General features: G+C 45.5%; 1 protein-coding gene across 1 annotated transcript in view; it reads right to left on the bottom strand.

Moving 5' to 3' along the window:
* The window catches only part of SNX5 (sorting nexin 5), a 361,295-nt gene that overhangs the window by 70,606 nt on the left and 271,434 nt on the right, over positions 1-19,255 (bottom strand). Inside the window, exons 9-10 of the mRNA XM_069607548.1 lie at positions 794-833; positions 600-686 (exon numbers count right to left, since the gene is read on the bottom strand). Coding sequence (XP_069463649.1) covers positions 600-686; positions 794-833 — 127 coding nt within the window. The remainder of the gene's footprint in view (positions 1-599; positions 687-793; positions 834-19,255) is intronic.

The following is a 19,255-nucleotide window of genomic DNA, read 5'->3' as shown; positions in this document are numbered from 1 at the left end:
CCAACAATTGATGAGTGTTGTCATGTCTGTCCACAAAACCCGTTTCGGAGAACAGGTACTTTTGGCTAGTATTCTATAAAAATAAAGTTTGTGCACATGCTCCCATTTGGAAAAGTATGTACTGCACCCATTAACCACCATGCTTCACCTCCTGAGAGTTTGACCTGGGTTGCTCTGCCACTCTAGCACTTAGAGAACTTAAAGACCCTGACCACAGGGCTCCCCTGGAAAACCTCCCTAACAGTCCTCTGCTATACCAACTGCTGATGCCTGCTTTCCCCACCACTTCCCAAAGCCCACGATTCCCACCAACTGCCGAAGCCTACATCCCACACCACTACCCAATGTCTTGCTCCTACTTCCAAAAATAGACCAGCCAATTTACTGCGGTTGTTGGAGCAAATAAAATGAACACTATAAAAGTACAAATAATGGTCTTGTCTTTTTTTTGGGTGAACCATAACAACTATTTCACAGCCTTAAGGACATCTATAGGGGCAATAAAAAGCCTGGGGAAATTAACAAAACCCATCTGCCTCGATTCAAATGTTAAAAGTTAATAACCCAAATTGTAATGATTTTCCAAAACACGACCTTACCTTCGCTGCCTCAATGTTGAGCATGTAGTACCTCAAGAGCTCAGACAATTTCAAGTCTTCATCCGATGCAACTCTGCCCTCTACTTTCTATGAAGGGGAGAAGACATTAATAGAAGTCAGGCAGATGGGACACAGCAACATAAATGAAATAAATGTGACTATACCAACAACATTCAGTATAAAAAAATACTTACCCTGAGTTTTTCAAACAATTCTGCAAGTTTCAACATGTATCTAAAAATGCACAGATAAAAACAATGTGTGAATACAAAAACACTATTCATTTGTACCTGATGCAGTCTGCTGGCAGGTCAAAACAAAGGTCATAACTGAGGTTAAAACTATAGCACCATTGAGATTACAGAGAATGGCCCAGCTCCACCCCCCTGTATTTGTGTCAATCCCTCCACATCCCCTTTATGGCCTATATGGGACTTTGTACCAGGGAGGAGAAACAAACCAGATTTAACTTGCAAGCATCGATTTCCTACTATCTACATGCCAATAGCAAAGTGCAAAACATCAGTTCCAACGGCTCCATAGAAAATAAAAGTATGCAAGAGTTGTGCAGTACTCAACACATTCTCCTTGCTTCCCTTGCTTACCTTTACAACCAAGGGAGACAAGGGAGTGCTGGCAGTTTCCATGCCAATAGCAGTTTGCAGCTGATTGTGAATTTATCCACCAGCAACTTGTTAGCCAATACATTTCTATCTAGGTTACCAAAAGACTTAAAGAAGGGTCCTCTGTGGATCAGACATGGGTAAGAAATTAGACAGGGGTAGGACCTAAACAGATCTTAATCAGATCATGCCAATTAAAGGGCATCATCTTAATAAACCCGCCCATTTAGAGTCAGGCCCACAATACAGTATGGGCGCACATAACGGACTACTGTATGGGTTCTTTGAGATGTACTACACAAACAGAAGAACTATCAATGAGGTCATATGTGGCTGTGAAAGAAATTGCCTTGCCCCATCAGGGAGGGGGAAGGTTCTTGCAAAGCATCACAGACCCCAAAGGTAGCCCCTTCACTTCCCATTTAGTAACCTGGGTAAGGCTCTAGACTAACTCATAAAAAGCATGAGGTGAAATAAGGTTGAAAAACTCAACCACCATTCAAAGTAAAGGATTAAATGATGCCAATGTCCACAACAGGTAAAATATAGGAAAGCAAAGTGCATTATCTAAATATCCCAATAATCAAGTAAATATAATTTGACAATTAACAAAAAAACAAAAATAAATTACTTTAAAAAAAAGTGTTCAGTAAAAAGTCAAAGATATCAAAGTTCAAAAATACTTTAATCCAGCTCACAGCAGAAAGTCTTACAATCATAAATAATAAACATCAAAAACACTGGCTAGTGTAACTGTCATTCCTATGACTTTATTTGATCAGAATTTTAAACGTTTCAATCCGCAAGATAAAGACATGCCATCCCAATCCTTACTAATACTCCATAGAATTATGAACACACATTCAAAGCCATTTTGGAAAATTAGTTAATGTACAAAAATGCACATATTTCCACTTCAGAGACGAGTTTTCCAATTCTCAAAGCCACCGTCAAGTATTGGTTTCAATGTCAATGATACAGACACATCCGGACATGCTCAAGAAAAATAAAGCAGGCCTACACTTTCCGAACCTCTTGAATGTAGTATTGATAGCAAAGTAAGTTTTCTTGCAGCTCTATTCTTAAGGCAAAAGACTAAAAAAAGCAACATTTCCTCTTTGTCCAAGCAAAAAGGACAGAAAATAATGGCATCAGCTGTCCCATTCCAGAGTGCTAAGATGTGGCCTATCAGAAGTAAATATAAACCAAAGGAGCAAGAATCTGTCCATCGTTTTGATATATCATGCAGCTAGTTTTCAAGTGAGAAAGGGGACAGGAGTGCATAATGTGATGCATTGTTTTTTTAATACATTCAAGCTCCTCGCTCTTTTCAAGGGCCATAAACTACAAATCAATATCCTCTTGTCTTTTTTGGCTCGTCTGCCCAGATTTGTAAACCACAAAAGGACAGTTCAATGAAGATATTGTTTTTTCAATTTAACTGAGTCACAGTACTTCAAGTGGATGATTCTTTGGGAGTATATCATTCAAGATTTTTTTTAGTGAGGACTGCACAGGGGTTACAACATACCGCAAGTCACATTAGCCCCAAGTTAATTTGTAACATACCCTTTTTTTACTCACTGTGTATTGCAAACTGGGGGTCGGACCTGGCAGAGAGCAAATGTTCTTTAGGAAGCCATCTTCCTTCCTTTCAATTTCTTTCTGCCCTTGAACCCCCATATTTCTGCACCATAAAGTGCAAATACCCATGGTTTGGCCTAGTAGGCCTTCATTACTACATTGATGGATTTAGGGCCCTTAAAGGAGCTCATGCCCAATACAGCTCCACACGAATGGGCCACAGGCTACTTATGTGCACCGCCACACAGTTATTCGAAAACAACTCCCCAGTATACAAAATCCTTAACACATTCTAACTTTGCCCCTTTTAGTCTCAAGCTGTACATGCATGATTTCTTATTGCATAAAATCACAGATCTCGTCAAAAACCAGCATAAGTGTTAATTAATATCTGAAAAGTTATTGGTGCTCTTGAAAGGAGGAATGCGCCATCTGCATAATTAAGAATATGGATCGACTCCCATCCTCCAGACGCCATATCCAAATGACCTGCTTTTAACTAAGCATCAAAGGTGGTTGTATATATGAGTGGTACCAGGACACAGCCCTGGAACACACCCCTTGACACTGGAATGAACTTTGTTTTCACCTTCCAAGATAAAGCATACCAGGGTCTCTGATTTATGGTGGAGGTTGCAATATATATAGAGAAGATGAGACGGTACATAGAGCAGTTGTAGGATCTTCCACAGCCATGACTGGTCTAAATAGCGGTCTGCGAATGCCATGTTGAAACAGATGTATGCAGAAAATAGTACTTTGGCACAATTAAAGAGATTAAGTTTCTAGCTCCTTTGTGCGTAGGCCTTGTGAGAAACCTGAGGGCGTTCTCACTTATGGACCCCAGGGATTCTTTATTCAGGTGGCCAGAGCATGGACATCACCTTTGGAACCAGAACCTGGGGGTGGACCAGTGCGGGAGGATCACCTGAGCATGGGGTCCTTGGGGATGTTGGACGAATGCCCTCGGGAGAGACTCAGTATTCCCCCCTTTCTGACAAACCCCTACCCAACACTTCCTCCACTTTTATAGGTTGTTACGAATCCTGTCCCGTAGCCCCCTTCCCAATTCCAACAGGTTCTAACATTAAAGGGAGGCATAGGAGAAGAAATATATCCATTTTTGATATTGCCACAGTCACTATGGGACATTATCATTTAGAACCCATTCACCTACAACCACACATCTGCCCCCTTCACCCTGACAAACACTTACAGAAGTTTCACTCCATCATTAGGGAAAACTACAACTCCGATATCTACTCCCATACTTCCTCCCCATTGTCTTCTGTCAAAACCACTGGGATGATGAGGAACAGAGCTATGACGATTTCCCATTGGAACCAATGAACCATGGATTCCTATGGGCAGTCTCCATCTAGTCCCATTAACGAGGACAAGCAAAGTCAACCACCTACACCTGACTCCAATTAACACTCCCTTTCAGTATAAAAGGTGGAGCACGGAGACACACTTTGAGCGAGCTGGGGATGCAGTGTGGACCAAAGGAGCTGAAGACCAAAGGAGAGTGCTTAAAGAACCCTGGAGAGTCTGGAAGGGAGCTGAGGGCCAAGATGCTCCTGTGTTGTTGAAGGGCTACAGCGGGGCAGAGAAGCTGTGCCTTCAAAGGGCCAGAGAGGGCAGATCGTATCCTGCTTACTCTGTCCTTAGAAATACTTGTTTCCCGATGGCATATGACGGGAAGCCCAGGTACCTCAGGGGCAGGGGCGAAGGCCCTGACCTCAACCCAGAGAGCTCCAGAGAAGTTGCTCGCCAGAGCCTCGCTAACCGGGTGAGTCTCATGGCAAGAGAGAGGACATCCCGATGATTGTGTGTGGCTGGAGCGGGAACCTGAGCATTGAATCCGAGAAAGAAAGCAGGACAAAAGACCCATGAACGACATTGTGGTACTTGAAGATCCTTTTTGAAATGAAGTGAAATTGAACTGCAAAATAAAGTAACAGAATGGTCAGTGGGAAAACTAAGGTACACCCATTCGAAAGACTCTGTGCACTGTTTTTAGGCTTGAGCCCGACAGTGGGAAGCCTAAAGGAATTGAACTGTGATAATCTTTTGCGAACCAAACAGGCTCGAGCCCGACAGAGGGAAGCCTACATAAGAATTGCATTTGAAGAAGTTATATGAAAACTGTATTTGATTCTCACAAAAGTTGAGAGACTTGGTAATCTCTGCAAGGCCTGAACCTGAGGGCTGAAGAGAAAGAGCCTGAGAAGATGGTGCGAATTGTTGAATCTGGTCAAATATTTGGAACTGTGTGAAAGCAACCAAGTACCATAAGTCATAGCAAATGCTAAAGAACAAAGCTAGGGGAAGGGAACCTCGAGAAAGTAAACTGAAACGGTTTGAACCCAAGAGAGGGGAACCAAGAAAGAAGTTGAAAGTAAGAGGCTGGGGCTCAGTTGAGGGGGCCTATAGAGACTTTAAAATACACTTTTCTTTGGAACTTTTGTGTACGTGCTGAAAAGCTTGGAACTTTTGTGTTGGTGCTGTAAAACGCAGGTGATGGACCTGGACTTGGGGAAAGGGAGACCCGAGAGGTCAAAAACCCGAACTTTGAGACTGAGTACGTGAATGCCAAGCAGGCTCAGGAGGGCCAAGCTAGCTACCCCAGGTGTACTCGCATAGCAGAGTGTGCCCATACGTCAAGTGCTCCACTCCACCCATGTGCTATACAACGTGGGCAGGAATCTTGATATGCCATTCTGACATCCTTTTGTTGCCCACTGATTTTCCGTTCGCATTACATTTCCCTATTTAACCTGTATGTTATTAGAGTGAGAGGAGGCAATAGGTTTTTCTAGTTTCATTATTATTGTTTTGGACATACTACGGACTAGGACCGTTTTTCTTTTATTTAGAAGCTAGAGTGTGCTCCCATCTTTAGTGTTAGGGCAAGACAAGAATTCTTCCAACCCCCTTTTGAAGTAAATATAACTGGTGACTTGTATCTTGTGTGTGCTCGTTCTCCTTGTGATCCCATGCCTACCTCAGAGCCTCCTCTAAAGGGTCAATTGTCATTTCACAAATATGTTATTTTTTTCCTCCCATTCAGCCAATCTCTCGGGAACCAGTCATCCAAACAGTGGTCCTTCTTGAATAATGGTGTTTGTACCCTTCGCCAGTGCAGCTGTATCTTACCAAAGCACCAGATAATATTCCTTATCCTAATAAGAAGCAGCACCCATATATTCATATTAAGTTTAAATAAAATGAAGTGGCATTGCATCTAGAACAGCACTTGTGTGCTGCTTATGCCATGATGAAATGTGCGGCTCTCGCTAAAGGAGTTTTACTGTCATTGTCCCAATTGGAATTATTTTCCCCAGGAAGAAGCTAATGCTAGCCCTCGCTCCGGGTTTTAAACTGCAGATAAATGCTCAAACTATAACGATAGAAGAAAATTAATATTGTGGCAGTCCCAGACTGGATTGTGACCCCCTGGATCCCAACTTTTAAAAATGTAAATGGTCTGTCCTGCGTTAATTCTCATGTTGGACCCATTTAGTACTCTCCCACTATTCCACTGTTTCCCTGCAAACCTTTTGAAAGGTGTGACTCTTGCTGACAATGATGTCCTTTATGAGAGAGTCTTTGAGGGCTCTCAAAAGACAGAGGATCTTGCCTCCTTGAATCCCCAGGAACACCATCTTGTTTCCTCTAGAACCTTTCTCTTGAACCATAATTGATGGAACCTGAAATGTTCAGCCTGCTTTCACATTGAGGGCTTTGAAAGCCTCCAGGCTGTCCTGGGGTTACATGCTGGTCTAACCAAGCCATCAAATGACACTGAGGCGCATTAAAAACTCTCCTCATGATTTTAGTGGGAATGATGTAGTTCCATATTGCAGTCCTAGTTCTTCAGTTCACCTGTATTCCGATGGGGAGCAATGTTAACCAATGACAAATGGGAAATCGGGAAAAAAAATTAGAAAAGTGTAGGGAGTGTTCTCCTCACCATGGTTTAGGCCAACAAGAATCATCCCCGGGAGCATCCTTGGTTTGAGAGAAGGGCCAGTTTTGCCCTGGTCAGAAAGGAAACTATCAAACTTAGTCACTTCTAGGAAGCAAGAATATCACCAGTAGGGTGGGTCCCAACGCTGTGGCTAACCAGGACCCACAAGGTCAGAAAGGCATCAATTCTTTGCTGTAAAAAACTATTTAAAAAAAAAACCAATCAGGCACAAAATAAAACTATAAAAAGAGGATTAGGGCTGCTATTGAGTTGAGCTGCAACCTTAACACTATTCAAAAAATGCAACTAAATATTGATGGAGTGTGCAAGCATGGATATGTGCAGCTCACCTAAGCCCAAAGCCAAAGAAGAACAAACATACAAGGAAAGATGCTGCTCCCATGCGCTCTTCTCCTCCAACCCTAAAATATGACTCTCTCAAAACCTGTTGGCCTGGTATTAAGTCAGATTAACACGCAAAAGATAATCTCTCAACACTTAATATTTAACAGTAGAAGAACTGTTTAATATCCATATAGCACAGTATAGTTTGTACGTCTGGAAAGACTATCTGGGAATTAACTCCCTTAAAACAATATATAGAACAAGATAAAATACTGCGAGTTCTGAGGATCTCAATATTCTCTGATTTTGACAATCCAGAAGACTCTGATTTAGCAGATCAGTGGCAGACTAATCTCAACCAGCGCTCGAGAGTAATGATCGAGTTACTGATTGAGCAGGCCAATAGAGAGCATAAAAAGGTAGCAATCTGAATAGAGACTGCGAAAACAGAGATGGAGGACATGAATGCCGCACCAGCCACCGAAGAGAAAAATTACAACAAAAATGTATGAGTTATTAAAAGGTACATCAGCAGGAGGTCAAGATGAGGAAATCGAGATTTCTAGGGACGATAGAGATTATAGAGACCACAGAGTCGACAATGTTCACGATCAATATAATGAGGACCTTAAAACAAGATCTAGAGAGAGCACACCTCAATTGTCCCCTGGCAGCTCAGATGTAGAGAGGGAACCATATAGCGGTGTGGCAGTAGGCAAAAGGAATGGTAAGATCAACAAGAAAAATAATTTTTTATAACAGATCAAAAGAATAAGAAAGGGCAATTTCAAATTAGAAGTCCAACATATCAGGTTTCAAGACCCTCCTGTCACAAATATTCCAACAAGTCAAGAACAAGGAGGGGGACCAGAGGAAGGGGAGGAGGGAGAAGAAACAGAAGAAACAAACCCCAGGAGAATAACCAGATCAATAACTCAGAAAGAACAGAGACCGAGGTGGTAAATACTCTAGTCATTAACCTATCCAGTAAAGAATGATCAGAGTTTGAAATAGCTACCCTTAACAAAGAGCTGTCATTTGCCCACACACTATTCAACAATTTGATCAACATACAGATTGACCTCTTTAAGTTCATAAGAAAATTGAAGCTAAAAAAAGTATTTCATACTAAGCAAAGCAGAGTATCATCTAGAGAAGAAGCTGTACCAGATAGTGAGATGATTGTGAGAGATATTATTCATACAACACCACTACTGTCACTAGAAAACAAAGGTACTGTAGATGAACAGACTATTCTTAAAGATGTCAATATAGATCCTAAATGCATCACAGAGGGCGAGCTTAGAAATAAGTCTAAATTTACTTCAGCTTTAGGATCTATGAGAAACCTGAAGCTACTCTCACAGTTACTCTACAGGGATCTTCTGTTCAGTTGGCCAGGGAAGAGCCATTGCTTTTGGATCCTGACCCCTAGGGTGGACTAGCAAGGGAGGATCACATGGGTGGAGGGTCCTTGGGGATCGGAGAGAGGGTACCTGAAGGCGAGACATGGTATCCCCTTCACTAACACAGACCTATCAGACTCTCCCTCTGAATTATTGGGATATTGTCAGTCCTTTCCGGCTTTTCCCTGTAATCTCACATCAAGTACTGAGATGAAGAAGAGGCAACTAAGAGTAATGCACATTTCCTATTGGAAACTCCACTATAGTACTGGGACGAAGAAGAGGGAGCCTGAACACTACAGAGCTGAAGGTCAGGCATGTCCCAGTAATTGGTCTAATTGTAATCAGGCAAAACAGGCAAGATAAGCACACCTGAACACCCTTGATGGGATACAAGTGCATAAAATGGTGGCGTGGCAGCAGCAAGAGGAAAGAAGAGAGCAGCAGGGAAGAAGAGAGCAGCAGAGAGAAAGAGTGCAGCAGCGAAGCCCAGATGAACCGTTGGGAAGCCAGGGGAGAGGGGAAAGCGAGAACACTGGAAAGTTGGAGAGCAGGTCGCTCTACGGAAGCATGGCGAGGGAGCCTTGTCTCCAGGGAGCCGGTGAGGTCGGAGGAAGGAAGCTGTATGCAGTGTCAGCCCTTCCTGTTTGGTTCTGCAAGTGCTTGTTCCGAATGGCGTAGGAGCCAGCCCAGGAGTTCCTGAGGGGCAGATGGTGAGACTCTGACGTCAGTTTGTGAGAAGCCGCGAGAAGCTGTGAGAGCAGAGGAGCCGCAGCATCAAATAAAGCATCCAGTGAGTTTGTGTGTAAAGAAACCCTGTGCGCGAGCAAGAGGAAAAGAAGATACATTGTGGCAGAGTGGGCGTGTATCGCCAATAAACTTGTGAGTGCTTCTGAACTGTATGAACAATCGAATGCTATGCTAACGAGGCTGTACGAAGATACTATGTATCAGAGTGATCGCGTATAGAAGATTTGCACGGTTTTGAAAGCCTTTCGAATAACGGAGAAAGATTGACATGTCGGCAAGAGAATATCTTGAAACAGGATCGGTTGGTCAGGTGCAGGCAATAGGCACTGTTTGGAAAGTCTCTGGATATCTGTTACGCTCACCTGGTCTCTGTGGGGACATTGGGGCACGGTTGGCGCCCCCCCTGGACTTGGCTCCCCTGGATCGGTTTTCTTCCCCAGCTGATGCAATGTCGACTGCCCTGGTTGCTGGTACTGCCTCTGAGGGAATACGAGAGGCAATGAGAATGGTGTGGTGGTATCGTGATTTACCCCGAACCCTTAGTTCCAGAATGAAATGAGCAAGCATTTGCCCATGTAAGCTCACCTGATTTCTCGTAAGGATGAGCTCTCTGTCCTGCTTCTCATTAGCAGGGGCACCTTGGATGGACCTAGTTGCTCCACTGGTCTGTGGATGTGACGGCCCAGGCCAGCTGCGACCAACCACTTGGAAGGTAAGTGTTCTTAACAATGATTATTGTCTGTATTCTTATGCAATGTCTTTTTGCCGTGATTATAGTTCGTAATTCTTGCAACGTCTTCTTGCCGTGATTATAGTTTGTGATTCTTGCAATGTCTTTTCTCTCCCCTATAGGTGTGAAGATGGCTGCTCGGAGACGCTGTGTTTTGAGCGAGCCCCAAAGATGCCCCAGAGTATAGCGAAGCTTTCAAATAGATGGTAATTTGGCTTTTAGGGTAGAACGCAAGGCTTAGGTGTTGCGTGGCCAAGTGTACGTTATTTGTGCAGTTTCTAACCTTGTGTGTTCTTTTCTCTTGCAGGGAAGGCCTGGCGGCGTCAAGCGAGAAGCAGCGGTTTGAAGGCTTGTCCGCGGTTGCACGATGGATGACTCAGTGAAGATGATGGATGGAAGATAAGCTCCTGCGTAGCTGGATGTCCGGAACAGGTGAGGATGCGCTCCAACTCCGATGACTATGGAGATAAGGTAAGATGCAATGCGCTGCAGGCAATGGAGTGCAGGAGACAGGTAAGGTGTGCTTATAGCGATGGTGTAGCTGGAACCAGGTAAGATGAGCTCCCCGCGATGGTGTAGCTGGAGCCAGGTAAGATGCGCTCTCCGCGATGGTGTAGCTGGAGCCAGGTATGATGAGCTCTCCGCGATGGACTGGAACCCAGAGGATGCGCGTCGAGGTGATGAGCTGGAAAACAGGTAAGAACTCTGCAGGCGGCGGTAAGCGTTACGCTGCAGAAAGCAGACTAACTAAAGTGCCAATAGTCGGGCGGGTTTGCCTTAAATAGGCTGGCCCCGGTCCCTCCCTTTGGCCCCACCTTGTGGCTCCACCTTACCACTCCCAGAGGTTCTTGCACGTGCTCCCCAATGTTCTCCTATGGCCACGCCCAGCCTGGATGCACATGCCTTAGGCACAAAGTGTGCAAAGCACACATTTGCATGAGCCTGGTGCCAGAGGCGCCAGGACTGGGTCCATTTGGACCCTGTAGGTGGCAAAAACATGGGCTCTTGTCCAGTGGCCATGCCAATATCAGAGGATGAATAAAAAGTATTCCAAGCACAACGAGTGAAGGGAAAGTGATTAAAAGTGGTTAGCTAATGTCAGAAGGGGGAGCAGTGAAGTGGGAGCAAAAGAGAACCCAAAGGCTGCAAACCTGGGTGAAGTAAGAGACAGACCGATTATAAAGTAAACAAATGAAAATACAAAGAATCATTTAATGCCAAGGAGGACACTTGGACATGGTCTCAAGCCAAACCATAACACCAAGGGCCCCTGGTTGCGTGACCTGTAATGGGTGGACCGTGCGGTCTGACGACTGCGCCCAGACCAGAGAGCCACAACCACGTGTATGGAAGTTGCTGAAGAAAACTTAACAGCAAGTGTTTGTTGAACTTTAGCTACATCTGTGCTTGAAGCTTGGGGAAGGGAACCCTAAGCTCCTTGTGAACTTTGTATATTGAAACCAAGTGTGCTTTGGGGGAAGATACACTCAAATCCTGAAAGAGCAGTTGAAGCCTATAATTTTTGGAACTGTATCCTGAACTTGGGGAAGGTAGCTAGAGACTGCTCCGGACTTAATGTTGAACACTACACTACATTTCTGTATTAGATGTGAGGTGCGAGGTGCGAGCATAGGTTTTGACAGACAGGCTTTTGATTTTGACTTCTGGACATAGACGTTCCTTAGTTTCTTTAGGTAGGGAAATTCCCACTGTAGTCATAGGGCAAGTTAGGCATTACATCCATCCTGATAATTAATAAAGGTCATATTGCTGAATTCACATTATGTTGTCTGTGCCATCTCTTGATACCATGCCGGTCTCACAGACCTGAGAACATCATCGATCTGTTTTAAAAATCAGTTACACGAGATATACATTCTATGATTGACGGAGAAGAAGGACAACTCGCAACCTCACATATCATGAAAGACTAGCATTAACAGCTTTGAGTCAAGACAAAACTATTGTTATAAAACAAGCAGACAAGGGAGGAAATATCATTGTGATGGACAAAGAGAATTACATCCATTTGGACAAACCTGGCTGCTATGAAAAACTTAGTAAAATCCAAATGAGTCAATCAATGCACAGGCAAGTGAATTGGTCAATATATTAGGGCGCACTGGTTTGCGGAGTGATGATGAGACAGCATTTTTGACAACCAAATGCCCTAGTCCGCCCACCATTTATTTTCTGCCAAAGATCCACAAGGATTTTGATAAGATACTGGAAGGAAGACCAATAGTTAGCGGTATTGCGTGGAGTGCCGAGAAGTTTTCCAGTTATAGTGACACCATTCTACAACCAGAAGTCGTGAAGTTACAATCTTATTTGTGTGATACAATGCATTTGTTGTCCTTCCTAGAAACTTTTGAATGGAATGACGAATATAGGTTAGTGACCTTAGAAGGCATTATATACAGCAATCAAGCATAATTTAGAACTGGAAACCATGGAATATGTCTTCAGAAATAAATCTGCATCCTATTTGTTACTTCTCATTGTAGTAAGAGAGATGCAGAACTTCACACTGACCAACAATGTATTTATTTTCGACAATATGTTTTACAAACAAACCAGGGGAGTTGCAACGGGGGCTCATTATGTCCCCTCATTAGCCAAACTCGTTATGGGGTACTACAAAGGTTTGTACATTTGGAACGACAATGACCACGCGGGACGAATCAAGCTTTGGGTCAGATATATAGATGACATTCTTGTTTGGCTGAGCAATGAGAGCATGTTAAATAGTTTTGTTGAATATCTGAATGGTAATAGTTTTGGAATCATGTTCACCTGTACTAAGAAGAGCTGCAAAATTGACTTTTTTTGACTTTGTAAGAAACCTATGGGTGTTCTCCCATTTAAAACTAGAACATCCTCTATTCATGTGGCCAGGTGAGGGCCATTGCTCTTGGATCCCAACAATGGGGGTGGGCGAACGAGGGAGGATCACCTGTGTAGAGGAACCCAGGGTTGTCTGAAGGGGGATACCCCAGGCGAGACGCAGTATCCTAACAGGGCAAAAGGGGATGAAAAGGAAATCCTGTGCGCCTTCATGGGCTATCTTGATTCCTACAACGTTTATTCAGGAGTCGTGGCCTGTGATTCCTGTCACTTGTGACCCAAAGAGGAGAAAGAGGGGAGTCACTTGCACGAGAAAGGGGAGAAAGAAGACCCAAGTGACACAAGGGCAGAAATCCTAAATTAAGATCCCTTTATCCTCTACCTGACCGGGTCATGAACCTCCTCAAAACTCCTGTCCCTATAATCACTCTGCAGACAAGATTAAAAGATTGTCTTATGAACCAAACCCACTCCCTGGAAGGATGGCGGGAACGCAATCTCCCCTACAACTCGATTCTACCTCAAAACCCTTTCCCTCAGCTTTCATGGGGCATTTCCAAACCCATTCCAACTCTCCCTCCCCATTCCCAACCAATACTGGGACGAGGAAGAGGCCACCAGGAGTAAAGATGATTTCCCATAGGCATAACATAACATTGGGAGGATAAGAATTCTAGCCCTGGAGCCCCTGGCAGTGTACCTCAGACAACAATATGACATGGTCGGTATTGAGGCAGGGGGAGAGAAACACTTAATATCCTTGTATGCTGACGATTTACTACTGTATTTGAAATATCCGGAGGAAAATCTTCAGTATATTCTAGAGGTTATGGAAAAGTATGCAGAACTGTCCGGCATAGCGGTAAACCCCCAAACATCGAGCATGTTCCCATTGGGGAGCTACATAGGAAATTCTCAGGAACAGTTGCCAGTGTTGTCCGTACCTTGGGCAGCTGATTCCTTCCGCTACCTCGGAATAGATGTGTATCATACGGTGGAGGGGGAACACTTGCATAATACCGAGGTGGCTGTGAAAAAAATCCAAACAAATATGAAGTTTTGGGAGAAGCTGCCGCTGGCGATGATTGGACGGGGGGCGGTGCTCAAAATGGTGGTCCTGCCCAGGCTGTTACATTTCTTCAGTAATATACCATACTTGATACCCAAAAAGTTTTTTGTCAAACTGAACAGCATGTGCAGGGACTTCCTATGGCACGGCACTCGCAATAGAGTGGCGCTATGGAAGCTACAGAACTTCCATGATAGAGGGGGCATTAAGCTGCCGAACTTTGAGGCCTATTATGTAGCTAGTCAGTTGCAATATGTAACCAAATGGCTCTCTGATGAAGAAACTCCTGAAACTAGGCTGTTTGGGCAGGACTGCACCCCGTTTTACCTAAAGGAGATTATCTGGGTGCCTAGACTCGAAATGAAAGAATGCCGGGTATGCTGTTGCTTGGGTGGAAGATGTGGCACAGAGTATGCCAACTGATGGAGAACCCGTGCCCGTGTTCCCCACAGGTGCCGCTAGTCGCCTTAGCTGGGGAGACAACCAACTCAGAATGATAATCAGGACCTATTGGGAATCGGTTGGGCTGGTCACATTGGGAGATGTATGGCAAGAAGGGATTATTAAAGATTTCGAAGAACTGGGAGAAGAGACAGGTTTGCATGGAGGCCAATATGTCACATATCTTAGGCTAGTGCAGACTATTCGCAAAACCTGGCCAGAGACTGTACTGGCGGAGGAGCCAGACGTCCTAATGGGAACAATATACGACATATCAGAAGGAGGGCACGAGATCTCTAGACTGTATGAGATGGTGATGACCCGGGTGGGGAAGGATTTGACTCATTTGAGGCTGGACTGGGAAGCGGAGGTGGGGGCACAGATGACCGATGGAATGTGGGAACGTGCTATAGGATACCACAAGAAGGTGTCCAGAAACGCCAGATTGCAGCAGATCCAGTTATACATAACGCATAGAGCCTATATGACCCCGAAGAGAATATCTAAGTTTGCAAACGCAGGAAGACAAGCATGCCCAAAATGCGATGAAGAAGATGCTGATATGACACACATGTTCTGGTCTTGCCCAGTGATTGAAGCTTTTTGGGGGGAAGTGGCACGGAAACTAGCGGATAAAGGGGTCACACTCAACATAGATACGGCTTGGGCCTGCCTGTTGGGAGGGTTTCCCAGACCACGGAATACTAAACATCTTGGGAAACTGAGGGACCTGACATATGTGCTCGCTAAAAGAAGGATTGCCATGGGCTGAAAGCAGTGCCACAAGCCACGGGTTGAGGTATGGTGGCGGGACTTGCAAAAATGGGCGGAGGCTGAAACGGTGGTGTGGCAGGAGGCATGTAGCAAGTGCGGGGAAGAAAAAGTGGTTAACCTGTTGGCTTGGAGAATGTTAATAACAGGACTGTTTGGCACAGTAATGGATTCTGCAGCTTCGGAAGGAAGCGATACCCAGCCACACGCAGCGGATACAGAACGAGAAATGCAAATAAGCTCTTGGCGGGGGGGGGATTTGGGGAGCAGTAATGTGCGTTACTTGATGTTCACAAGTCTGTTGTAAATAATGCTGCAAGTTTGGTTTGTATTGTTTGTTTTCAAAATTAAAAATTAAAAAAAAAAACATTGGGAGGATAAGAGAAACCGGCTGTAGAAAGAACTTAAGTTGTCCCATTGATAGAGTCAGGCAGAGTCAGGCATTTACAAATTATCTCTCACATCTGACTCCTTTTCCAACTATAAAAGGTGCCGTTCTGCACAGCTGTATGAGTAAGCAGGGGGCGTTGTTTGATCCAGAGAAGCAAAGGAGCAGAGAGCAGCAGAAACGACAGCTCGGAAGAGAATAGCGTGCCGAGACAATGGCCTGGTGTTTGAGGGGCTGCAGCGGGGCTAGGGAGCTGTGTCTCCAAAGAGCCGAAGCGAAGCACCTTGCAAGCTGCTGTTGGCGGTTGGAACATTGCTCATTCCCTTGGGACCTGTGCGGGCCCCAAGGGTATCTGAAGGGCAGGTGCTGAGACCCTGACCTCAGGCCCGTACAACCAGGAGGGACCGCTTGTCACAGCGCTGCTGCCCGGGTTAGTCTTGTAGAAGTAAGAGAGAGGGAGACTCTGGAGCATGCAACTGACTGGGGAGGGGACTAAAGAAAATGCATAAAGCGGCACAAAGCAGAAAAGAGGAAAGAAAAGGAAACTAGTAAAGTAAGCAGATGGGGAGAAGAGTAACAAAATCGAGAGAAAGTAAAAGAAAGTCAGAAAGCAGTGTGCGCAAGGGACGTGCCAGAAAAAACTATGTTAAAGCGGGCGCAAGGGACCCAAAACGTGAGAGAAGGGTGTGCAAGTGACTTGGCAGAGTGAAAAAGGTGCCAGTGGGCACGGAAAGGTAAAGAAAGTGCAGGTGTGCAGGAGAAGGAAAGAAAGGTGCCAGTGGACACGAAGAGGATAGTGCAAGTGTGCAGGAGAAGGAAAGAAAGGTGCCAGTGGGCACAAGAAAGAAAGGTCAAGAAACAGAGGGGAACTTGAAGGGGTGCAGAAAGCCCCTGAAGGAAAGCCAAGACTAGAGCTGGAAATAAAAGAGAGGGATTAAAGCTCAGCATAGTTGCACTTAGGAGGAGTAAATAACCTGGTGTTTTCAAAAGTCTCTGATGCAAGAACTGTATATGAAGAAAAAGGTACATCCTGACAAACTGAACCTGTGTTTTCTTTTTTAAGCTCTAGAGGTGCCTAAGCTTTGCGGAAGGGAACCCTGAGAGGCCTAAGAGCTGAACTTGTATTTAAATTTGAAAGAGGCCTGAGCTTGGGGAAGGGACCTGTAAGAGGCCTATCAAAGTAGAATCTTGATTATTATGCGTCGCTGATGGAACTGAATCTTGGGGAAGGGAAACCCAAGGCATTAAAGACATTGACATTGCTTGAAATGTGGAGAGAGTCATATGAACAGTTCCTTTTGATTGAAATCATCCTTTTGAAGCTGACCAACCTACATCTGGTGAGACCACCTGAAACAAATTCTGGTTTTCCTATTTTTGTTGAACCACCACTTTTTGCTTTTGAACGACTTCCTAACACATTTTTGTCAAAGAGTGAGGGCAAACATAGGTTTAGGCACCAATGGATTCTTATTTTGGACTTCTAGTCTTCGACAGCCCTTAGAAACATCAGTTAAGGGCATTGTTCCTTTAGTGTTAGGGCCAGTTAAGCATTACACTAACCCAGGAACTTTAAGAAATAAAGGTTTTAAAAAATTATCTTCGAGTCTGTGTCTCTCTTGATGCCATGCCTGTCTCACAACCTGCATGTATGTCAACGATTGCAGGATTATGACTAGGACATTCAGAAAGCCTACAAAGGCTAACTCTATCCTGTCGACAGCGAGTTGTAATAAAGCCAGTGTGATCAAGAACCTCCCGACAGGAAGAGGGTGCTAGAGGGCCAACCAAGATGGCCGCCTTGGTCTAGGCTCCTGCTCAGCCCCGCATCAATCCTGAACAATCCTTGCTGCTCCCGGTGATTTTGCAAACCCTGCCCCATCCCTGAATATCTGCTCGCTCCAGCTACCATCCTACGAAATCTGGGGCAAAATCAGCCTTTTTGTAATGCCAAACGGCCCACGCGGCCTGGTGGCCGAGCTGCGTGTTACAGGCCTGTCCGGAGTGTTGGGGAAGAGGCGCCCACCAGCAGACCGGCAGAGGATTCTGCCCCCCTTTGTCCATCTGGGGCCGGGGGACGACACAAGGCCTCAGCGACACAGCTGCCTGAAGGACGGGGCCACCGGCGGCTGAGGCGACTGCACAAGAGGCAGGTTGCCGCTCCGCCCCTTCCCCCCAGCAACCACCCAGTCTGCTCCGAACTCCGGCTCACCATCAGCAGGTTCAAGGGCAGGGAAACGTCGAGGGACCCAAGAGCACCGAGACACCCGAGGAGGGCCCGGCCGCCTTGGGGGTGTGAGGACTGCCGCGTGTGGAGGTAAGGAGAGGGAAGGAGGTTGCGTTGCTCCTTGAACGAAGCCGGCATGAAAGCGGGCCTCCCCCCCTCCCGCGCAAATAAACACACGGGACTCGGCACACACGTCCTTCTTTGCTGCCGTTCTCTTGGCTACGGCCCCACGCTTGTGGCGCTTCGCCAGTCCCTGGGCGGCCGGATTGCTCCCGTCAACCCGGAGGTTAACACCATAGAAAAATGAAGCCAGCCATACCACAAGAGGATTAGATCCCACCCTTCTCATCACACTTGCAACAGCTGAAAGTCGATAATCTTCCTCCTGTATAAAAAGCAACCAGCGGTCGTCTTCACAAAGTGTTTTTTTTACCAAACACCTGCCCCATAGCCCTCCACTGCATCGCTGCCCCTCTCCCTGAAGGAAGAGAAGCTGTAAAAGCTTTGTTCGCACCGGTCATGCTCTGTCACCCATTCCAAATAAAGTAAGAACAGAACTTGACAAGAGTCCGTCCTTCACAATAGCGGCGGACCTTCGCCCTACAAGTCTACACGTCCACCGATCACGACGAACAACGAACAGTCCTGCCCAGAGAAGGGTCCCCAGAGTGCCCTAAGCGTAACGGTCCATCCGCCGGACCCAACAGACATACCCAGATCCGCAGTCACAATGGGGAAAAATGACAAATCCCAGAGGAAGCTAAACTTTGAAAGTGGCTCAACCCCAAAAGCGCCCCTCCATCAGGAGGACCAGGCCTCATCGTCAGTTTGCCACACCAGGAAGAAACATTTGATAACCCATTCGAGATCAAAGAAATCCTCCTAGACTTGAAAGTTGGCATTGGCAGCCTGAACAATAAAATGGATGGTTTGACCTCTAAAGTCGATCTCCTGCAGCATCGTATGGACTCCCATGCTGAACGCATGAATGATGTTGAGCAGAGAGTATCTAATCTTGATGATAAATCAACAACCCTAGCCAATAAAGTCTCAACTGGAATCTCAAATGAAATCAACAATTGCCAAGTGTGAGGATCTAGAAGGCCGTTCAAGAAGGAACAACCTACGGATAGTTGGGGTGAGAGAGCACCAAATGCAGGAGAAAATGGAAGATTACGTGGAGTCCCTTTGCATAGCCCTCTTCGGCCGAGAGGCACTATCTCAACTGTTCATAATAGAGAGGGCACATAGGGTACCTTCAACCAGACCTGCTCCAGGCTCGCCACCCAGGCCAATCATAGCAAGGCTATTTAACTATAGAGACTGGGACGCCATCCTCCGGCTGGCCAGAGAGAAAGGTGAACTACTCAATGAGGGGGACAAAATACATTTCTATGCCGACTTCTCCCCAGCACTTCTCTCTTCAAACTCCGGATGAAGCGAACATATCTTTAGACCAATTGGGCTGTCCAGAACAGAGCCATGCTCGCCCAAGACCACAA

This window comes from Ambystoma mexicanum, chromosome 4q, assembly GCF_040938575.1.
Source record: "Ambystoma mexicanum isolate Mex_15411 chromosome 4q, UKY_AmexF1_1, whole genome shotgun sequence".
Taxonomy (NCBI): domain Eukaryota; kingdom Metazoa; phylum Chordata; class Amphibia; order Caudata; family Ambystomatidae; genus Ambystoma; species Ambystoma mexicanum.
The sequence above is the reverse complement of the archived record's forward strand: the minus strand, read 5'-3'. Positions and strand labels throughout refer to the sequence as shown.